The sequence below is a fragment of the Engraulis encrasicolus genome, chromosome 4 (assembly GCF_034702125.1).
Source record: "Engraulis encrasicolus isolate BLACKSEA-1 chromosome 4, IST_EnEncr_1.0, whole genome shotgun sequence".
NCBI lineage: Eukaryota > Metazoa > Chordata > Actinopteri > Clupeiformes > Engraulidae > Engraulis > Engraulis encrasicolus.
In genome coordinates, this window is record NC_085860.1 from 30,003,059 (window position 1) to 30,023,285 (window position 20,227).

At 41.9% G+C, this 20,227-nt stretch overlaps 3 protein-coding genes across 4 annotated transcripts; 1 reads left to right on the forward strand and 2 right to left on the reverse strand.

Annotated features, from left to right (window-relative positions):
• Positions 1–314: 314 nt before the first annotated feature.
• Positions 315–3,320, reverse strand: LOC134448051 (sulfide:quinone oxidoreductase, mitochondrial-like). Its single transcript, XM_063197811.1, has 4 exons — positions 3,303–3,320; positions 2,174–2,357; positions 1,487–1,554; positions 315–693 (listed from the first exon to the last, which is right to left on the reverse strand). The coding sequence occupies exons 1-4, from the start codon at positions 3,318–3,320 to the stop codon at positions 514–516; spliced, it is 450 nt and encodes a 149-aa protein (XP_063053881.1). The 3' UTR covers positions 315–513.
• Positions 3,321–3,617: 297 nt separating this feature from the next.
• Positions 3,618–9,478, forward strand: irak4 (interleukin-1 receptor-associated kinase 4). 2 transcript variants are annotated; one of them, XM_063197123.1, is made up of 11 exons: positions 3,618–3,800; positions 3,910–4,055; positions 4,151–4,249; positions 5,297–5,472; positions 5,682–5,746; positions 6,078–6,192; positions 6,345–6,454; positions 7,212–7,398; positions 7,549–7,611; positions 7,841–7,999; positions 9,391–9,478. In XM_063197123.1, the coding sequence occupies exons 1-11, from the start codon at positions 3,634–3,636 to the stop codon at positions 9,421–9,423; spliced, it is 1,320 nt and encodes a 439-aa protein (XP_063053193.1). In that variant the 5' UTR covers positions 3,618–3,633; the 3' UTR covers positions 9,424–9,478. The 2 variants fall into 2 exon arrangements, with proteins under 2 accessions (XP_063053193.1, XP_063053194.1); XM_063197124.1 differs by having other exon boundaries at positions 5,312–5,472.
• LOC134447601 (twinfilin-1-like) lies at positions 9,306–19,889 on the reverse strand. Its single transcript, XM_063197128.1, has 9 exons — positions 19,602–19,889; positions 18,475–18,552; positions 18,129–18,307; positions 17,293–17,388; positions 16,715–16,819; positions 14,524–14,649; positions 14,152–14,302; positions 13,333–13,454; positions 9,306–10,832 (listed from the first exon to the last, which is right to left on the reverse strand). Exons 1-9 carry the CDS (start codon positions 19,624–19,626, stop codon positions 10,665–10,667), a joined length of 1,050 nt encoding a protein of 349 aa, XP_063053198.1. The 5' UTR covers positions 19,627–19,889; the 3' UTR covers positions 9,306–10,664.
• Between the last annotated feature and the right edge of the window lie 338 nt (positions 19,890–20,227).

Sequence of the window (20,227 nt, forward strand, 5' to 3'; positions counted from 1 at the left end):
ACAAATAAGCTGTTACCAAAATGGCAATGACCAACAGTCATAAAATGCTGATGGACATTATGTTTACGACTTATCTATGACTGTGTCATGACACTATTATGACACTGTAATGACTTGCTTATGACACCGGCCTCAAGTAAAGTGTAACCAATGAGGCTCTGAGCCTGAAAACTATCAGCTCTGCACCAGCCCCTCCCTGCCGCAGGCCTTACCTGTAGCTTACTATACATACTGCACTGTGGTGTCAATGCAGATCTATGTTTTATTGTTGCAAACAAAACCCTGTCAAACCGGAAATCAGGCATTGAGCCTGAAAACTCAAAATCAAAATGGGCCCTGCTTTTATGAGCCCTCCCTGCCCCTGCAGGAGGCCATTGAGGGCTGCCCCCTTGCACAGGTGAGGCATAAATGCAATTTTGTTATGTGCAGTGTTCACTTGTGTGCTGTGTCACCATGACAATGGGAGTGGGAGTTTCCAAATGGGGCTTTCACTCCCTGGCCCTACAGCGGGCCTCACCTGAGCAGGCCGTGCCAGTAGAGGGTTGGCATGAGGTCGGCTTTCTGGTACATGGTCCTCCGCTCCTTGTTCTGGTGCAGGGGGAAGGTCTCCAGGGGCTGGCCGTTGTAGTCAAACTCGGCCAGGATGACCGTGTTGTAGCTGGTGACCAGAGGGCACGACGTGTAGCCGTCATACTGCCAACACAGCAGAGCACAACACCACACACACACACCAACGTCACTCGCGGGACAGAAAGTAGACAGGGCATCCACTCTGCCAGTAGATCGCTGTAATAGACCATGGCGACGTTTACATGAGGTTTTTAATTCCGAATGAATAATTACGAATTAAATAGTTCTGTCGAGTTTACTTTGATCTTTCATTTAAATCCGAATTGCGAAGCGTTTACATAGCGTAATTAAGCTTTATTCAGAATTTATTCAGTTCATTCTGAATTAAATGTGTCATGTAAATGTAGCCATTGAAAAAAAAACTTGAGCACCATAGTACTACAGGACTATGACCTTACACTGGGCCATTATTTATACATTACAACCTGGCCATGGCCATCATGGTAACAGCAAATTTAAAACAGGGGCCTTGTCTGAACGGGTTAACCCCTTAGTGCAGTACTATGGCTCTCTGTAATGTCATAGCAATGTTGTTATGATGTAGTTAAGCATTTTCAGCAAGTGAATAGGGTCGCCGGCGACCCCAGCTGCAGTAAGAGGCTACGCATAATGCTATTTGAGCAGCTAACACATGCAATAGTCATGAATGTGAATCAAACACTTGAAAGAATAAGCAAATCAAGACAAATGAATCATTGCATTTATTTTTTTTATCACAAAAGCTGTCATACTACAAATTACAGTGGGCATCTTGCAAGTTTATAATGAATAGCTATACCGCCACCTTGTGGTATTAAGTGGAACTGTCATGGACATTCAGAAAGGAAACATGACACATTCATGAAACATATCCAACCTTTTTATCGGGCTGTGCATTCTTCCTTACTGGGCTGATGGTTCTGTCCAGAACAGCAGACTGGGCAGCTGAAAAACAGGCCAAACAGCCGTAGTAACTACTTTTCACTTTTCATTGTCCTCAAGGCCGACTGCTAGTGCAGCAAGAGATTTACCCTCAACAATATGGACACCATTTGGAATAGATGGAAGAAGGGAAACCTGTATTTATAATCTTTTTTCAAGTATTTTGGGGGCTTTTTCAAGCCTTTATTGGTTATTATCAGACAGGATAGTGGAGGACAGACAGGAGTGAGTTAGGAGAGAGAGACGGGGGAGGGCCGGCAAAGGACCTGGGCCGGGAGTAGAACCCGGGCCGGCCGCATAGTTGATGAGTGCCCTACCGTTAGCGCCACGGTAGGGCCCTGTATTTATAATCTTGGAAGTACAGTTGAGGGTAGTCCTCTTTTCCATTGCAGCTGAGATAAAAAAATTAGGTTCCAATAAAACAAATCCAAGGCAGTGTCACCCCTAGTTGGAAAATGCACATGTTGTTGGAAGAATAGAAGGATATTAAACTTATGTCTGACATCAGCAATTTAATATACCCAAATTGTATTTGTTGCTGCTCTGAAATAGTCCAGCGATGCCTTCTGAGCTTCGTATAGCTTTTGTGGCTTTTGTTGTGTTCGCAGGGTCACTCACCCACAGCGGCGGCACTCAGTCTTGGCAGTGGGCAGGTTGGTGCAGTCTCCGATGCCAAAGACGTTGGGGTAAACTTGGTGCTGCAGGGTATGATTGTTGAGGTTGAGCCAGCCTGCCTCGTCAGCCAAGGGGGAACCTTTCAGCATGTCGGGGGGACCCATTGGGGGAGTGACATGCAGCATCTCATACTAAACACACATTGAAGCACACGTGCACAGAAACACACATGCACGAACACACTCAAGGGTCAAACGTGAAGAGAGAGGTGAGGAAGATTAACAGGCTGAGTGTCTTGACATCAGGTGCTCATTGGGATCCAAATAAAAAGAGTTAGACTTAAAGGTGCACAGTATGTAGGATGGTGGTCAGAGTAGGTATTGCAACTATGCTGTTCATTCAAACTGTGCTGTCCATTACCAAATTTGATCTTTTCATGAATATTTACTTAATAATAAACTAATATTTACTAGTATGACCAAAGTACAGCATGTTTTGCAGCTAAAGGCGGACCTATAGTGGGGGCGAGCAGGGCATTTGCCCTGGGGCCCAGGCCCCTCCTATATTGGTGGTGGGGGTCCTATTGTGACCTTGGCAGAGTGTATGGGGGGGCTCTATAAGTGTCTTGCCCTGGGGCCCCGTGTGCATTTGTTCCGCCACTGTTTTGCAGCTAAACATGTCTATTTCTGGAAATTCAAAATGGTAGACAATGGAGAAGACCCCCTTTTTCATGTGTGAAAAGTGCAATTTTCCCGGTCATAATGAATATTTAGAATGTGATGGTGGTGGTAAGTATTAATGAAAACGGTAACATTTGTGGACGGGCAGCATGAATTCTAGAAATAAACTACCAAAAATGACAGGACTTTACGCATTCTCTATCAATGATTTTACACAGGGCAGATTCAAATGTAGCCTAAATGTATACTCGAGTAAAAGCATAGGCCTGCGTACTCATTCAAACATATTTTTAAATGCAAATTGCTCATTAAAAAGTACTCATTTACGGTCATTTGAGAAAATTAGTTAAAAACAATCTTTCTTGTAAAATTTCTAAGTAGTGTTGTCAAATAATGGTGCGCACTGTCCAATGATTTTTTGGACACGCGCGCCCCTGCAGGTCAACAAGGAGCTACCAGACAGCCCAGTCTCATACCACCAGAGCGAGTCACTTCCTTGAAATGATGAAGTTTCACTTTGACGACAGTCCATGCGTGCTTTAAACCTATAAACATGGTGGAGGAAGTTGCTTCGTAACGGAAACCCCGGTTCCAGTCTGTTTTAGTTGTTTGAAAAAAAAAAAACTATTTGAGATGACACTTTCACCGTGACACGTAGCCTACTGTACGCTGGTCAACGTTCATCCACATAATATCTTGTAATTGTTGGTTACCATGTTTGTTCATCAGTAATACAGGGTATTACCATTACCTGTCGAAGTATCAGGTTCAGGGCGAAGAACTGAGAATGAGTAACAATGTTATAACGTCGTCGACGTTCGTTCGGAACCTCAGCCATGGTACACTTCGCAAACTGGCCGACTTCTTGGACCCTAATGACACCTGGAAAACTGTTCTTGGGGAAATACCAAACAAATCAACGGGTACACCAAGGTATACCCAACTACACCTCAGGTAGGCTAAGTGTAGGCCTAAGCATCCTATCTGGGCAGGCAGCAGGCTCATTCTGTCAACTTCCAGTTCTTCAAGCTTCAACCGTGTTGTTTTAATGTTGGTTCTACAGGAGGTTTGAAGGATTGGTGTCACGAGGGAAAAGCCCATCAACTGAGTTGCTTTACGACTGGGGCACCACAAATGCCACCGTTGGTGAATTAGTGGACATTCTAGTCGGGCTCAAATTATTCGCCCCAGCCTGTGTTCTTCTTCCTGGTGAGCGATGTCGATGCGCGACTGTTAATGTAAGAGATTATTTGAAACTATTATTATCATCCTTTTTGTATTCATTGACTTCCTCTTTCCCTCAGATGTGTCAAAGCCAACCGAAAATGTAACAGCCCTTGTAAACCAGGACACAGCTCCTGTTTCGAAAAGCACGCCCACTGAGGACACCTATGTTGACCCAGGTAATATTGTAACATTGTTGAGGCTACATGTTCCCATTAGGTTATGCCTTAATTCTGACTACTACTACTAGGCCTCTCTGGTATGTAAATATACCAGAGTCTGAACCATCTTTGTTGTATGTACAGCAGTGTTGGGCAAGTTACTCAAGAACTGCAATGCATTACTGCATTACAGCACAATGTAATGCATTACAGTAGATAAGATTAGATAAAATAAGATAATCCTTTATTGTCTCTTCAAGAGAGAAATTTTACTTGGACATGAGAGTGTGATATACACTAAAAACACAGCACAGTAGACAGACAGGTGACACACATGTATACTCCTAAACATGGAAACATGTAAACATATACTGACAGCTGCTGTTAGTAAAGAACAAATAAATATTACATATAACAATAAAAGACAAAAAGAGGACCCCACCTCCCACCACACACACACACACGCACGCAGGCAGGCACGCACGCACGCACACGCACGCACACACACACACACACACACACACACACACACACACACACACACACACACACACACACACACACACACACACACACACACACACACACACACACACACACACACACTAAGACCTACTATTTAATAACTTAATTGACCAGGGTACCATTGAAAATTTGAACCTATTTGTGTTACAATTAGAGAGCCTATTAAGTAATTAATTACTTTTGTAATGCATTACTACCCAACACTGGTGTACAGTAGCTGTGTCAATCTATTGCATCAAAGCAAAGGCCTACATATGGTATCAGTTCATATAACACATTTACCATGGAAAATACAATATATTGAATCTTACTTTTTATGTTAACCTTTTTCTGTTATTATTATATTATTATATCCATCGACTTGTCTTTTCTGCCTTTTTTGTTACTCATACTGAATTTGGCCTGCCTACCACAACGTAATGTCTTAATTGCGAAGCATGGCCCATCTGTCTGTAAATGTGCTTTACAAATAAAACTGACTCGACTAAAGTTTATATAGGAGGCTACGTACAGAATCGGTCATATTAACCATTAGAACAGGCCCTTCCTCCTCAGGTTTCTGCAGGTTTTCCTACCATGAGCTCATGAAAGTAACTGATAACTGGGACGACCGGCCAGCATCTATGGGAGGGAATAAGATAGGAGAAGGTGGCTTTGGTGTGGTATTCAAAGGCTTCCTGAACAACACACGCGTGGCTGTAAAGAAACTCAACTCAGTGAGTCTTAATCTTATTATCTTGGTTTACAAGCAGGAGTTAAATTGAGAATTAGCTGTGCGATTGCTGAAAAGTGTGAAAGGGGTTTGCTGTGGCTCATATCATTTCCACAGCCTACCCCACATCTCTCTAGCCTGGTCCTGACCATCCCATAATACTACCATTTCCATTTCGTATTTTCATCTTGTTCGTGTTTTTCTCTTATTCAGATGGATGACATATCTCCAGATGAGTTGCAGATACAATTTAATCAGGAGATTCAAACACTTATGGTGTAAGCCTCCTTTACTGATTGGTCGTGTTATCTTTGGCAAATGCAAAAACTATTCTCGTAATGTTGAGTCATTAGGTTATTGAAAAGTAAGAAAAGGTCGCGCCAGGCATCAAATTTCTCCTTTTCACTGAGGGAGGCAGAACGGCGAAACATGTCTGTAATAATAAAAAGAAAATTGATGCATGGTGGTGACCTTTTCTGACTTTTCAGTTTTACTTTATTTTGGTCAGCACCCTAAAAAGAAGAAACATCTGTTTGGGTGAAGCCTTTATAAAACAGGCATTGGGTGTGAAATGGAAATACTTTCTTACTGTATGTTTGAATTCTTCAGGTTGAAGCATACACATCTGGTAAACATGGTTGGATTTTCATGTGACAGTGAATCTCCCTGTTTGGTGTATGAGTTCATGCCTAATGGGTCACTGCTGGATCGGTTGGCTTGTTTGGTAAGTCACCTTAATTATGAAACATGAAAATGATTGAAAATAATGAAAATGATAAATATTACCGTAATATCACAGAGCGTATGTAATGCAAAAGGTACACACATGGTGTTTCAGCCATTTTTTTCACGATGTTTAATTTTTGATTTGTAAAGGATAATACCCCACCCCTTTCTTGGCATAGAAGATATGTGATAGCTGTTGGAACGGCAAAGGGTCTGGAGTACTTGCACAGCAACCATCATGTCCACAGAGATGTTAAAAGGTTTTTTTACTATTACTCTCACTCTGCCGTGCAGAACAGGGATGTGTAACTAAGTTTCCCTGATTAAGTCAGTGTGATGATCTGGCTATAACATTATGTAGATTGGTATATACTGTTATTTATCATAACATTAGTCAGCATGAACTCGTAATTATTTGAATGCCAGGCCATAGTTCAACTAGGTGTATTATCAACATCAGCTGTCATGTAGTGTATTGTTACTGATGAGGGGATACAATCACACACAGGCAGCATCATCTTTTCATTACCTCATGCTTTGGACGTCTCAACATCTGACATTTACTGTATAGTACATTCTCTAGATAGGTTTACGAGGGCAACTAGAGAGGAACAGTAGTCTATGATTTAGACCAAAGATGGGCAAACTCAGGCCTGTGGGCCGCATGCGGCCCGCTGAGCCATTTCATGTGGCCCGTAGAGCCTTCACCAGACAGACAACTTCAAAATCCAAATTCATACACTCACTTAAATTAACATTCTTAAAATGACTACCTGAAACAGCGGTCTTGCAAACTTCAGATGAACCAAGTGCATAGGCCCCATATAATACATTTCATTATAATGTGCAGGAATGGCAAAAGCTCATTCAAGTCAATAACCACCCAATGTGGCCTTTGCAACAAATTAATTGCAATTTTATTAATTTAGACCCTCCTTCATCATATGACCTTCATCATACCAAGGCCATATGACAGTAGTTTTAAGTCTAAATGTATCTATTCTTTCATTTTCGCAGTGCAAATATTTTACTAGATGATAAATTTGTGGCAAAAATCTCTGACTTTGGCCTGACACGTGCCTCTTCAAAGAGAACATCCTCCACAGTGATGACTGAGAAGATTGTTGGGACAACAGCATACATGGCACCAGAGGCCTTAAGGGGGGAGATCACGCCCAAGTCTGACATCTACAGTTTTGGAGTGGTAATGCATCCTCACCCTCCTGTTCTAACAATACACAAAGTATATGAAAGCCCTATTTTTTAAGAGATCATAACCATTATGAAAGATAGCAGTGAGTGTACAGTGCTCACTATGAAACACATTGTTTTAATGGCTCTATTTTGCTGACAGGTGTTGTTGGAAATAGTGTCGGGACTCCCACCTGTTGACGAGGAGCGGGAACCTAAATTACTTGTGAGTTTATAAATTAAAAAGTAAAACTTTTTTTTTTAAATTTGCAGGTTTTTGCAGACATACTGTATGAGACCACCCTTTCCCTCTACAAATGAATAAACCACATGCAAATACAATAGCCATTGATTAAATGTACGAAGGAAAAAAAAAATCAATTGAATAGAGTTCCCACCTATAGAAAGTAACATTCTGAAAGTAACGTTCTGCTGTATCTTTGCCATCCTCACAGATCGAAGTCAGAGAAGAGATTGAGGACGAGGAGATGGAACTGGAGGACTTTATAGATAAGAAACTGGAGAACGTGGATCTCTCCGCAATGGAGAAGGTCTTTGGTCTGGCTTGCCGTTGTCTTCATGAGAGGAAAGCCAAGCGACCAAGCATGGCGGAGGTATCATGGATTGTGTTAATTACAGTTCATTACATTGACCTGACACCTTGGTACTCGGTAGTAGTGCTGTGACGCTTGTGAACAAATCAATTCTTTTGAACGGCTCTTAGGCGAATCAAATCCCCATTGGTAGCAGCTCTATTCTTTTTTTCCGCTTGTTTTGAGCATGTGACCTTCATGTGAGTACTTACATTTGAGGGGGAAAAAACACAAGTGTCTGCTTCAAAGAGGGGCAGAAACAGGGCAAACCGTTGTTTTGGACAAAATGACCTAGAGGTGGACTCAAAAATGAATAATTAAAAACCGTTCATAAGAGACGTTTCGTTAAAGGTTCTTTGAAAGGACCGAGCCACTATGATCCATATCCCATCAAAGAGCCATAAATCCCATCTCTACTCGGTAGGGAGACCACACACATTATTATTATTCTTTTTTAAATATATTGTTAGGGGCTTTTATGCCTTTATTTGACAGGACAGTTGAAGATGGTGACAGGAAGCGAATGGGACAGAGAAACAGGGGAGGATCGGGAAAATGACCCCGGCCGGACTCAAACCGGGGTCCCCGTGGGTGGGAATGCAAGCCCAAATGTGGGGGGCTTAACGCGCTGCGCCACAGCGCCCCCAGACCACACACATTATTTGAACATTTGAACCTTCAACCTTCTGATTCCAAGACCAAGACAAATGGAAGCAGCAGCCTGTTGATATAGTCAGTTGTAAATCTTTTAGTAGACCAGGGCTGCATTATTTTAACACTACTGACATCTTCTATTGTCAACTACAGTATGGTGTTAAATGCGTAATTAAATGTTAAATGCATGCAGTGTTAAATGCATGCCCTTTTGTAGTATGCCTCCAGGCATGCTGCTGCCCTCTCATCAAAAGCAACTAGTCAAACAGGCTGATTAAGTCATGCCACCCACACCCAGCCATTCTGTCGGTGGATTACTGGTATTAGTATTTATTTTATACCAGTATATACTGGCCTCCAAAGCCCTGGGCCCGAGTCAACAGTGGTGTATTGTGCTGTTACTGTATGGGTTTACTGTCGTAACACTTCTCTGCCTAGACAGACTTTCAAAGACTTACTTATGCATCTTCCAAATGTCTAAAAATTGTTTTATATATTCCTTTGTTTTTCCCATTTGGTGGAAATGAAAGTCATTGCTATAGGTCAAAGTTGAGCAGTGGCCGCTAAAAGAAAGCAAAGCAACTGCAGATTTACAGTAGCTGGGATCATGCACTTAAAGCTAGTAGAAACCATGGGATGTAGAAACCAGCACAGATTTGATGTAATGCCCGGACACAGTAGTACAGGGTTCTTTATTGTTGCTGTATGTGCAAACCACAGTCAATTCTTCACAAAATCATGTGCCTTTTGTTTTACAGGTGTTGGAAGAACTGTCAGATGATCTATGCTGACCATGGAATGCCAGCAAAACATTTTCATTGTGTAAATAAAATGCAGTATATGATATTCCTTCTGCAGTTCATTCTTGACACAGTCTACAATTGGACATATTCTCTGTGAATGTGATTTAAATATTTTATTTCCTTTTAAAAAATACAACTTGCTTGACAGAAAATGGCATATGGCATACCATACCTAAGACAGTTTCATCATTTCATGTAAGTGAGACACTAACTAGGACTTACGTTTGATCCATAGTGGTCTTACATCAATCAGTAGGAGCATGTTCTGCAGACAGGCTAAATTCTATCTAATGATCTTGCTAACTTCTGGCTAACAAGAGTGCATGCTTTGCACCCAGGCTATTTGTTGTAAGCTTGTGGCAGCTACAGTAACACAATTATTAATGGTGTGAAATAGGGGGCTATCACTGAAACAAATGATACATGCGGTGACCGTTGACAGAGTCGGGACTGACACAATTACGTTTTTTGTCTCCACAAGAACACCATTTCTGTACAACACTTTGCATAGAAAAATAATTTTCTTGGCAGATGGGTCCATGTGTAAACCACTGTTATATCAAAACGTGAAAACTTGTGACTATAAAAAAAGAAAGGCGATGCATGGAAAATACTATGCATGACATCACACATTCCCTGTTTAATTCTCTGTTTACGGTGCTGCTGGTTGCAATTAAGACATTTGTAAATAAAATTGAGGCCTTAAGTAGCATTTACAATATAAAAACAATAAAATGAACTGGAATGAGCGGCTAGACATGGGGCGTTGGAGTAGTTTAACTCGCATTGGTTAAAAAAATCATCACATTTCATTTCCTCTTTTGTTCCAAGTTTCATGATTTAATTATAGTTACGTAACGGTGTGCAACCTCTTTTTTGGCTACGTCCCAGTCTTAATAATTCGTGGAATGCTTATTTGGCGCACACACTCAGCCTAGTTAATGCTACAACTGGGTGTGTATGTGTGTTTGTGTTTGTTTACAAGTGGAAGGATTTCTCTTCCTGTGCGTGCATAGTTCAGCATGGAGGGTGGTTCAGTATTGGTGCTTGACATATACAGTATATAAAAAAACAGGGAGGGAAAAAAAGCTTCACGAATGTTCATGTGGAATGGGCATGGGCATGGGCTGGACCTCCAGCATCTGGAATGTTCCATAGTGGAGTCAGGTCAGGAGAGATGGGTGGAGGTGGAGGTGGAGGAGGGAGTGTGCAAAGCGTCCATCATCTGCCTAATCATCTCCATCATCCTGTCCCGGGGGCCTGGTGATCCGGCGGACGCCCCGCTTGCCGGCGGGGCCTTTGGGCTTGGCGAACGCCTGCTTGTGGGCATGCTGCTTGGGGTGCACCTCCTCATACAGAAAGTCTGGAGTCAGCTCGTCTCCATTGTCTATCTCCATCTGCAGAACGAGAAAATGGGTTGAATAAATAGTCAATCTCCCAGCTGTAGAGGTTTAGTTTCCATATGGAGATGTGGGAAAACGGGTTGGTTAAATACTAAGTTTCCATTTGAAGAGGGTTGGTTTAATAAAAGTAAATCTCCCATCTGCATAGGGTAAGGCAGGTTGGATAGTCAAGCTTTATCTGCAGAGTGCACAACTAGTTGGTTAAAATGTCCATCTCTCATCTGCAGAGAGAAAGCGTGTTGGTAAAATAGGCAATTTTCATAATGCAGTAAAGTGAGTTGGTTAAAAGGCCAATCTGCATATGTGGACAGTAAAGCAAGTTGGTTAAAATGTCCATCTCCAGGCCCAGCCGTGGCTTAGTCGGCTGGGTACTAGATTGCTGTGCGGGCATTTCCTGATCCTCCCCCGTATCCAGAGATTCTTTAAGTATAGAGATATGCCAACATAATAGGTTTCTATGGGCACCTAACGTGACCAGGTTCCGGTCTGCCTAAAGGGGCGTGTCATAATGCTCCTAGCATTGAATAGAACAGTCCTCAGGTCTGCATAGGTCTGCCTAAAGGGGGATTTCCCCCCCAATAATAGAACCCGGAAACAATGGGCCAATGGAACCTCTCTCTCTCTACTCTCTCTGCCCGTATCTCTCCCCCACTCATTTCCTGTCCCAGTCTTCACTGTCCTGTCTTAATAAAGTTTTTTTTTGAGTCAATCTCCATGAACAGAGTTCAACGCTGGTTGGTTAATTATTAAGTAATCATCCATCTGCAAAGCATAAAGCTAGTTGGTTAAATAGTTGGTAGGTTTATAATGTCACTGCCTTTTCAGTTGTGCGCACGTGACTCTATACGCCAGAGTGTCTGTCAGTCCATCGGAAACCAGTAGGCCTGGTTGGTCTGCAGAGGTGTCAAAAGTACAGGAAACTTACATGAGTAACCAGTAGACCTGTGTATGATCAGCTGACTCTGCCAGTGGTTGGAACAAGTTTGTTGTGGGTCGTTGTTAGGTTTCTAGAGTTTTTTAGGTACACAGTCTATATCTCAGTAGGTAAAATGGATTCAATGATGTAACAGCTATGTATTATGTGCATATCATGTGCTAGTCACTTACACCATGAATTTGCTTTTACTTTTGACATGTCTGGTGTGCTGACTTTGTTCTTTTTCCTACTATTATGACCGAAATGGAGAGACCAATTGTTCCTTACTGATCACATGGAATTATCAGGAATGTGAAACATGAATGAAAGCCAGGGTCATGATTGAATTTATCATAATTTCCATGAAAAGCTACATTTGTGTAGTTGCTACTAGTAAGTGGTGTAATGTATCGGTAATATGTTAAAATGTGGAGTTTTGGAGTAATTGGTGTTACCTCTTTGGCAAGCAGGCATTAACAACTCTTACAATAATTTGTAAAAATAAACTAAAAAGGGAGACCAACTCACACAAAACACACATCACCACCAGAATCAACATTCAACCAATAGCTGAAACTTTTATAGCATCTGCGATCTCATTTCACATGTTGATATTTTGTGCATACAGATATAAGCCAGCTAGTTCGTTTAATTATTTATTTATTTTTTATTATGCATCATGTCTTGTATCTTCACATATTACTTTGCACGACATGTCCAAAGGCATGTCAGAATACAGGTATATCAAAATAAATATTTTGGGGGACATGGTTCAATTTATTTTATGTTGTAGATTAAGTAAACAGAACCAGCAAAGACTACATGAACATAACATAGCTTCTGGCAAACATGCTGCTTAAAGAGCAGCTAGACCTATTTATTCTACACTCGTGGTCAGTGTGTTGGCCATCACTTCATCTATGATCAGTGTCAAAACAAGTGTCAAAATCCCCATGTGCTGTTTGTTTAGAATGACAAGAAAAAAAATCACTGTTAACACTGTCCACTGTCACTTCATTATAAACAGAGGCGCTATGCAGTGTTGATGCCTTTATTATTACTTCAGCAAAAGCAGGTTTCTCACACACACACACACACACACACACACACACACACACACACACACACACACACTTGTATTACCATCTTTGTGAGGACCTTCCATTGACTTCAATGCATTTTACTAGCATTCAAAACTAGTGAATGCTAAACTGTTCCCTGACCAAAACAATCCCTTACCCTAACCTGTCAGTAAACAAATGTTTTTGCACTTTTAGTTTTCTCATCAACAACAAAAGAACAATGGTTGGGAGGGCCAACCCCAAATGTCCTCACAGCAAAGCTGAAATGTCAGGTTTTGGTCTTCACAATAGTGGTGTATCTACTAGCACGCACGCACGCACGCACACACGCGCACACACACACGCACACGCACACGCACACGCACACGCACACGCACACGCACACGCACACGCACACGCACACGCACACGCACACACACACACACACACGCACACACACACACACACACACACACACACACACAAATAGCCGTCATTCTCAAAATATTCTTCTTACCTTCTTTTCGATCTCCATCTGCATGTGGCTTTCCACCATCTCCACCAGAGGGTTTTTGCAGCTGGAGTAGAGCATTCTCTCCTTGATGCTGCAGCTGTAGCCAGGCATGGAGTAGATGAAGACTAGCGGGGTTCAGAACAGGAAGACTGTCATGACAACATGGCATTGCCCTTCACATTACATTACACTTAGCTGACGTTTTTATCCAAAGCGACTTATGTTTGGGTACTAGTAACATTGCCTGACCATCTGAACCTAACTGGAAACCTTTCAATAGCAAGACTAGCTCCCTAACCATTAGGACATGGCAATATGGCACAAAGTTACTTATCACTCCAAGACACTCTCTTCAATCAATCCAAAAAGTTCATGCCAATACTGAATGTTGGAATTCAACACCAGCACATTCAGCTCTTCCACAAAACAACACCGGTTTGTTCACTTACTTACAATACAAAAAAAGAGTGAAGATGACGCTAACCAGGCTGGGAATCAAGAGTATTGGTGAATTTATACACAAGTAAACTAATGCGAGCCAGTTGGTAGAGCTGTGAGGGTGGAGGGCCTATAGCACTACCCAGCATCACATAAACAAAGGGGGAGATTTTCTTCAAGATATACTTGGCATTGCTTGTCCAAACAACATGACACAACTTGGCACTCTATGCTCACTTGTGCCACTAGCCAGCAACACACACCAAATTTAGGCTCAGTGGGACAACTGCCTCACGAGTCAGGTATGAGACAAACAGAGTGACATGCAGACAAAGATGTATGGTATTTTTGCAAACAAGGAGATGAACATAATAAATATTTCACCTATGGATTCCAAGTAGTCGCCCTCGTGCGAGTGCTTGTACAGGAAGAAGTGATAGCGTGCCGCATCCTTGGGGATCCTTTTTGGCAAGTCTTTGATTTCCGTCGGGTCAGTGTGAGACAAGATTATGAGCTCCTTTTCAAAGTTGATTTCCTAATCAAGGAAAATGAAACTACATCAGTTAGACATGGACCACTTGTTCTCAAAGCACAAAATACATTGTGCAACAGTACACATCTCTATTTTCAGAACACAATCATTCTGTTAGCAAAGGGGTAGATAACTTGGTCAGCCAAGAATCTAAATATCTAGTAATTACTGCTCGGAATAACATTCTTACACTGGTGACAAAAAAAAAGAAACCGTGCACTCACAAGCTGAACGTAGTTGACCTTCTTGTCCCTAAATTGTTCCAAGGCTTTCATGGCATCTGCATGCAGAGGGAACGCCACGCCCTGAAGGGTCTGATGCTTGGAGTCAACACTGATATCAGTTGACACCTGAGGACAGCAACACAAGACAGCACTCACTTTCATTATTCTCTTTCATTTCATGTTATTGATTTTTATCCGTGTTGTCATGTTGTTATCTTGTTGTATGTTGTCTATCAAATCATATTACCCTATCTGCCCAGCAGCCATCGTTTTTTAAATGCTCTACAAAAAAAACTTAATGTGAGGACATTGAAACACGCAACGGTTCTCACTTATGATCTTAACTTATGAACTTAAGTGCATTTTTCCATTGAAGTGTACGCCTATCCCTACACATCACAGGTGTGAATTACTGACAAAAATAGATGGCACAACAACACAAGCATTTCCTGTGTGATATTTGTGATCTGCATTGAGACTGCGATTACGGACTAAAAAGAGTGTGTGTGTGTGTGTGTGTGTGTGTGTGTGTGTGTGTGTGTGTGTGTGTGTGTGTGTGTGTGTGTGTGTGTGTGTGTGTGTGTTCACATCTGCTCAATGCATCTGCACCATGCTGACTAGACTAACACAAGCGTCAAAACTTCAGTGAGCCCATAAATTAGTCAGTCTAAAGAGGGCAGCAGACGGTCTAGTAGGAGAAGTACAATATTACTTCCTGTTTGTAGTTTAGCTCGTGCTCATTGGCTGGATGTCAATGGCCCTTGTCTGCTAGTCATGGAATGCCCTTGTATGGTCAAGTGTAGGAACTGTGCAGGGCTCGCTGGTGAAAGGGATCATTATGTGAAGCAATAGAGGTGGAAATCTCAGCACAGAAAAAAAACAACCAAGCAGCCACAACACTAACCACAACCATGGCTATTAGGGAGTGCAAGGGAAATTCATCGCTTGACAATAAAAGTACTCAAAGCAGTAGTAAGCTTACACCCCGAAACAAATTAAACTTAAAGGAACAGTCCACCTTTTTTTGATTTTCACATATTTGCAGTATTTCCAAAGCATTATTCATGAACGTGCATATAATTTTCTTCTCAGTTTTTTCAGTACTTAGATTTATTTGATCAGAATTATTAGCATAGCTTAGCATAATCACTGGAAGTGAATGGAAGCATTAGCATCAAGCCACAAATGATCAAGCTGTTTTGCACTCTGGTGAATTTTACATTAATTTTAAAGTACTGTACATTTGATGAGGTTTTGTTTGCCCCCATAGACTTGCATTGCTACGCTTAATTTGGCTATGCTCTTAAACTAAGCCATGGAAACACATAGACGAAAATGATATGCACATTCATGAATAATGCTGGGAAATACTGCAAATATGTGAAAATCAAAAAAGGGTGGACTGTTCCTTTAAGTATGATGCGAGCAATCCCATCAAGTTGCCCAATCTACTCCAAACATTGATCGTTTGTGCTCTAATCCAGTGTTTCCCAACCAGGGGTACGTGTACCACTAGGGGTACGCGAGTACACTGCAGGGGGTACTTGGAAAATTTAAATTTTAGCAAATACATGGAGCTTAGGACACACTGCAATAGAAAAAGTGATGTAAAACACGAGTTAGGGGTACTCATGGCACAATGAAAAGGCTTAGGGGGTACATGAGAAAAAAAGGTTGGGAAACACTGCTCTAATCAATGTGACAATGTAGACTCCATGATCTAGAGGTAGTAAGCCCATTCATTTTGAACAAGAAGTGCAATTGATCAAGACTCTTTGCCTCTAAAATGGCAGACCTTATTTGACAGCCACTGACTGAAACTTTGACATAATAGCATGACTCTGTTTTCAATGCTGAGTGAATAAGACAGTGACCAGTACCAAAACTGCTCCATGCCACTTGCAATTCTCCATCTCTCCATTCAAAGCAATGACCAGAATTCAACTTGTTCATGTGCCAAGTTACAGGTTTTGAATTACACTTAGGGATGGGAATGTATTCCATTAATTGCCATTACTTACAAGGAAACTAAAAGATTAAAATGATTAACTCAAAACATGAACTGAACCATAGAGAGCTTGTTAAAGCAAGGGAAAGCGCAAGATGATGTGTTTGCATGGATGTAGTGTATTGGTAGTATTTACTGCATGTGTGACAGAGAGCGAGAGTGAAATTGAGAGGGCGTGGGTACCTCTTTAAGTTTGATCTGTCTGAGTTCCTCCTCGGCTGCAGTCAGGGGCAGAGGTGCGGCCTGGGCGGTCAGGTACTTCTTGTATCCACTGAGCGACACGTCATCCTGGAAGACAGGTGAACAACATCTAGGCTTAGTGTTGCTTATGGCTTACCGTTTCAGATTACTGAGCGCATGCGAAGAATAATCCCAATTTTAAACAAAAAGGGTTGCAGTATTGAGCTTACGCACGCAGCGTGCAAAAAACTCTTCATTCATTCAGAATGTGCCCATGTTTTGGTGCAGAACGCTGTTCCACACATGCAAACGGAATATATTCCGGAACTTGTTTTAAACTGAATACTGACAGCATTCCGTTCAAAATTGGAATATTCCTCAAATGTAAGGGCGTTCACTGCTGTGATAAAGTGGTGAGGCCACAGGAAAAGTTGCAGCTGCATACGGCAGACACTGCAGACAGATTCGTCATAGTTTCTTCCATCAGTCACTACACATATCTGTTAACTCATCAGGTAAACAAATTAATAAGTACAACTGAACAGGGTAAACAAAACATGCAAATAAGCAAACAGACAAACCTTTACAGTGCCGAACACCTCATCTTTTATGTGCCCGCCACCAAACTCTTTTTTCAGTGTGGCCCTTGTAGCAGCGTAGAGCATTTTATGTCGCACCTAATTGCAGAGGGGACGGCAAAGAGACACTAGAATGAGAGTGAAATCCAAACATCTTTACACACACATTACTGCTGATTTCCTTAATAATTTCACACATCCTCAGGCCGGACAGCACAGATAAAAGAAGCTCTTTCATGATGGCAGGAAGTGATTTCTGACTGTGGTTGGCATGACTAATTATTCATGACAAAGCGCACCTTCCCATGCTGTTACACATTGCTTTCTATCTACTAAATGCCTGCCATTGCTTTTGTAAAATAGTGGGAAGTAATCCACACTGCTTTTAAAACACGCTTTGAAGCCTATTCAGGACGAAGGTACATAACTAATGGAATTTTACACTGTGCTGTATTCAGCAGTCTCCCTCTGGAGTGGGCATGCCTGAGCCTGTGACAGCTCTGCATTGTGGGTCGGAATGTTATTCCTCTCCGCTAAGCTCTTCACCGATTGGCTGGGCTGACTGACTGACAGGCCGAGGATTTGTTTTGCTCCGCAAGATCTCACACTGGCAAAATAAACTTGTTTATGTCACAATAAGATAAGACGATAAATCTAACATATCAAATTCAATTCCCAAATGTGCATAGGGCCAAAACCTTTTAACGGCCACATTACAATTGTACAGAGAGATAAGCCCATACTCGTTAAATAGCTTGACAATTTTGCTGTGCCTGAATGCTGAATGCTGTATCTGTATTGATAGTGATAGCTGTACAGCAATAAAAAAGGAGACCTACAGGGGAGTGGTCAGGAGACCAGGCAATAAAGATCCACTCATAGCCCTGATTGTTGGAAGAGTCCAGCCGGTAGAGGATGTAGCAGGGCAGGTCGTTTTGCAACAGAGGTAGGACGAGGGAGTCATACTCTTGATCCCAGGCCTGGGAGGCTTGCTTGGAACCACCTACAGCCAACTGCTCTGAAATTCCAAACAAGAATAGTCAACAGCTTACAATGCACTCGTGTGCATTATTTCCAACGTGAAAAACAGGCAGAGATTTAATTAGGTCAATAGTGTAAACGCATGACAGTTTTGCAAAAATGAATAGGCTGCGTCGTGAAAAGGATGTGTACTTAATTAATTACCATTCTCTATAACAATTTTCAGCAGCCGAAGGTCCCCATTCCTGGCTGTGGCGAAGATTTCTTTCACATCATCACCAGCTATAAAAGACAGAGAAGAGGTAGTGTTGTTAACTATTGGTCTTTCAGTTGGGTGAGCTGACACAAGGAAAACTGGCTGGCAGTGACCGGCATACATTGTCTAAGGAGGTCATAAGTTCAAGCAAACAAGCAATGCTGGATACAATGCTATGTAAAAAAGAAAAAAGAAAAGCTGACATTAACAGAGCAGGGTGTACGTAGACGTTCTGAAAAATTAAGAGCTGAAAACGAGCCAGTGTGATGGATTTGCAACACATTAATAAGCTGCAGGCTATCCTTCAATTTGCAGTAAGACTGTCTGCATTGTGCTGGACCAATGCAACTTCCCATTAGAACTAGAACTATGCATTCGGTTTTGCAATTTTGTATCTAGTGCACACGCCTAAGAACGACACTTTGTATCTTGTATCTAGCCGTTCTCAGCTGTGGAGGACAGCAAGTCGAAACATTTGCGTAGCCAACGGCAAGATGCAGACAGTGATTTTGCAATCTGGTTAGCTCATAGTCACATCACATCCCATACAGATGTGTAGAGCTTCACTGTCACAACGACACAGCCCGACATTTTTATTGAGATCTGGCCTCTTCACCAGCCATCCAGCCAGCCAGCCAGCTGTGAGCTCTGAAGGCGTTGCCCAAATATCTTGCTGCATGAAAGGACTTCGGTTTCGCTGGGCACGCGACTGCAAGCGAGCGACTGAGATCTAGTAGAACTATGGAACTAAACGCCGCCAGGTGCCACAGTATGCACTGAAATGGCAGCAATCTGACGACGTGTAATAGTTCATTATATGTGAATTTCACTGAACTTGACAACGTACAGGTGCAAGACAAGCGGACTATGAATCAGCCCCACGAAAAGGCATACACAGGTTAACGTTAGAATGAGTGATATGCATAGCAATAGCAACAGCAGGTCTTCATTGAGCGTTGCTTCATCTAAGCATTAACATGGGCTAACTTCGACGACAAAGGGGACAAAATGGTTTTGCCAGAACTGACACGTAAGAAAATACAATAGCTATGTATGTGGTTTCGATATATTTTACCTTGAATACCCGTTTGATGAGACATTATTCCTTCGGATTCGGCGGCTGGACTAGAAAACGCTAGAGTCAGGAAGAAGGAAATGGGGACTACAGTAACATGACTTGTGTCGTATGCTCTGACGTCATCAGTCTGCCTCTACGAGTAGCACGTTCATTCAGACAACAGAGGCGCAATCCCATTTGTCACATGGATTTGGATGGAATAACGGTGCATAGTTGTTTGCATGAACATGGAAATGTTTAAATTGTGGCCTATTTGCTAAACTCTTGAACGCAAGATGAAGAACGACAGATTTGATATGCCTCAAGGATGAGAGAATATTAGGTCATTGATATGGACTCCATTGTTCACATTTCACTCAGTCAATCAACATGATGCCTCTGGGGTGCTGGGGCATATAACATAAGTTGCATTTATTTTAGCTGACTATTATTTGGTTATTCTGCAGTGTGCAATGGTTGCACACCTTTTTAGCTTACCTAATGAGGCATTTTTTTTTTTTTACTCAGCCATGTCACCTCTGACCACATGTCTTTTAAAGCAGTGTCATGACACTGTCAAGTTCATCTTCAATGTTATGCTTTCAAAGATGAGGGTTTGTGCATGCAAGACTATTAGCTTATTT

Bases quoted from the DNA above. Each gene is read 5' to 3' on its own strand.
- LOC134448051 (XM_063197811.1), bottom strand. The intron at 1,555-2,173 runs GTGGGTGAGTGA...CCTGTTTTTCAG, and splicing joins CAAGACTGAGTGCCGCCGCT to CTGCCCAGTCTGCTGTTCTG. The intron at 694-1,486 runs GTTGGATATGTT...CTGTGTTGGCAG, and splicing joins ATGCACAGCCCGATAAAAAG to TATGACGGCTACACGTCGTG.
- irak4 (XM_063197123.1), top strand. From the start codon at position 3,634: ATGAGTAACAATGTTATAACGTCGTCGACGTTCGTTCGGAACCTCAGC. The intron at 3,801-3,909 runs GTAGGCTAAGTG...TTGGTTCTACAG, and splicing joins TATACCCAACTACACCTCAG to GAGGTTTGAAGGATTGGTGT. The intron at 4,056-4,150 runs GTGAGCGATGTC...TCTTTCCCTCAG, and splicing joins AGCCTGTGTTCTTCTTCCTG to ATGTGTCAAAGCCAACCGAA.
- LOC134447601 (XM_063197128.1), bottom strand. From the start codon at position 19,626: ATGTCTCATCAAACGGGTATTCAAG. The intron at 14,650-16,714 runs GTACCCACGCCC...TGCTGTCCTCAG, and splicing joins GACAGATCAAACTTAAAGAG to GTGTCAACTGATATCAGTGT. The intron at 13,455-14,151 runs GTGAAATATTTA...GAACCCCGCTAG, and splicing joins CGACTACTTGGAATCCATAG to TCTTCATCTACTCCATGCCT.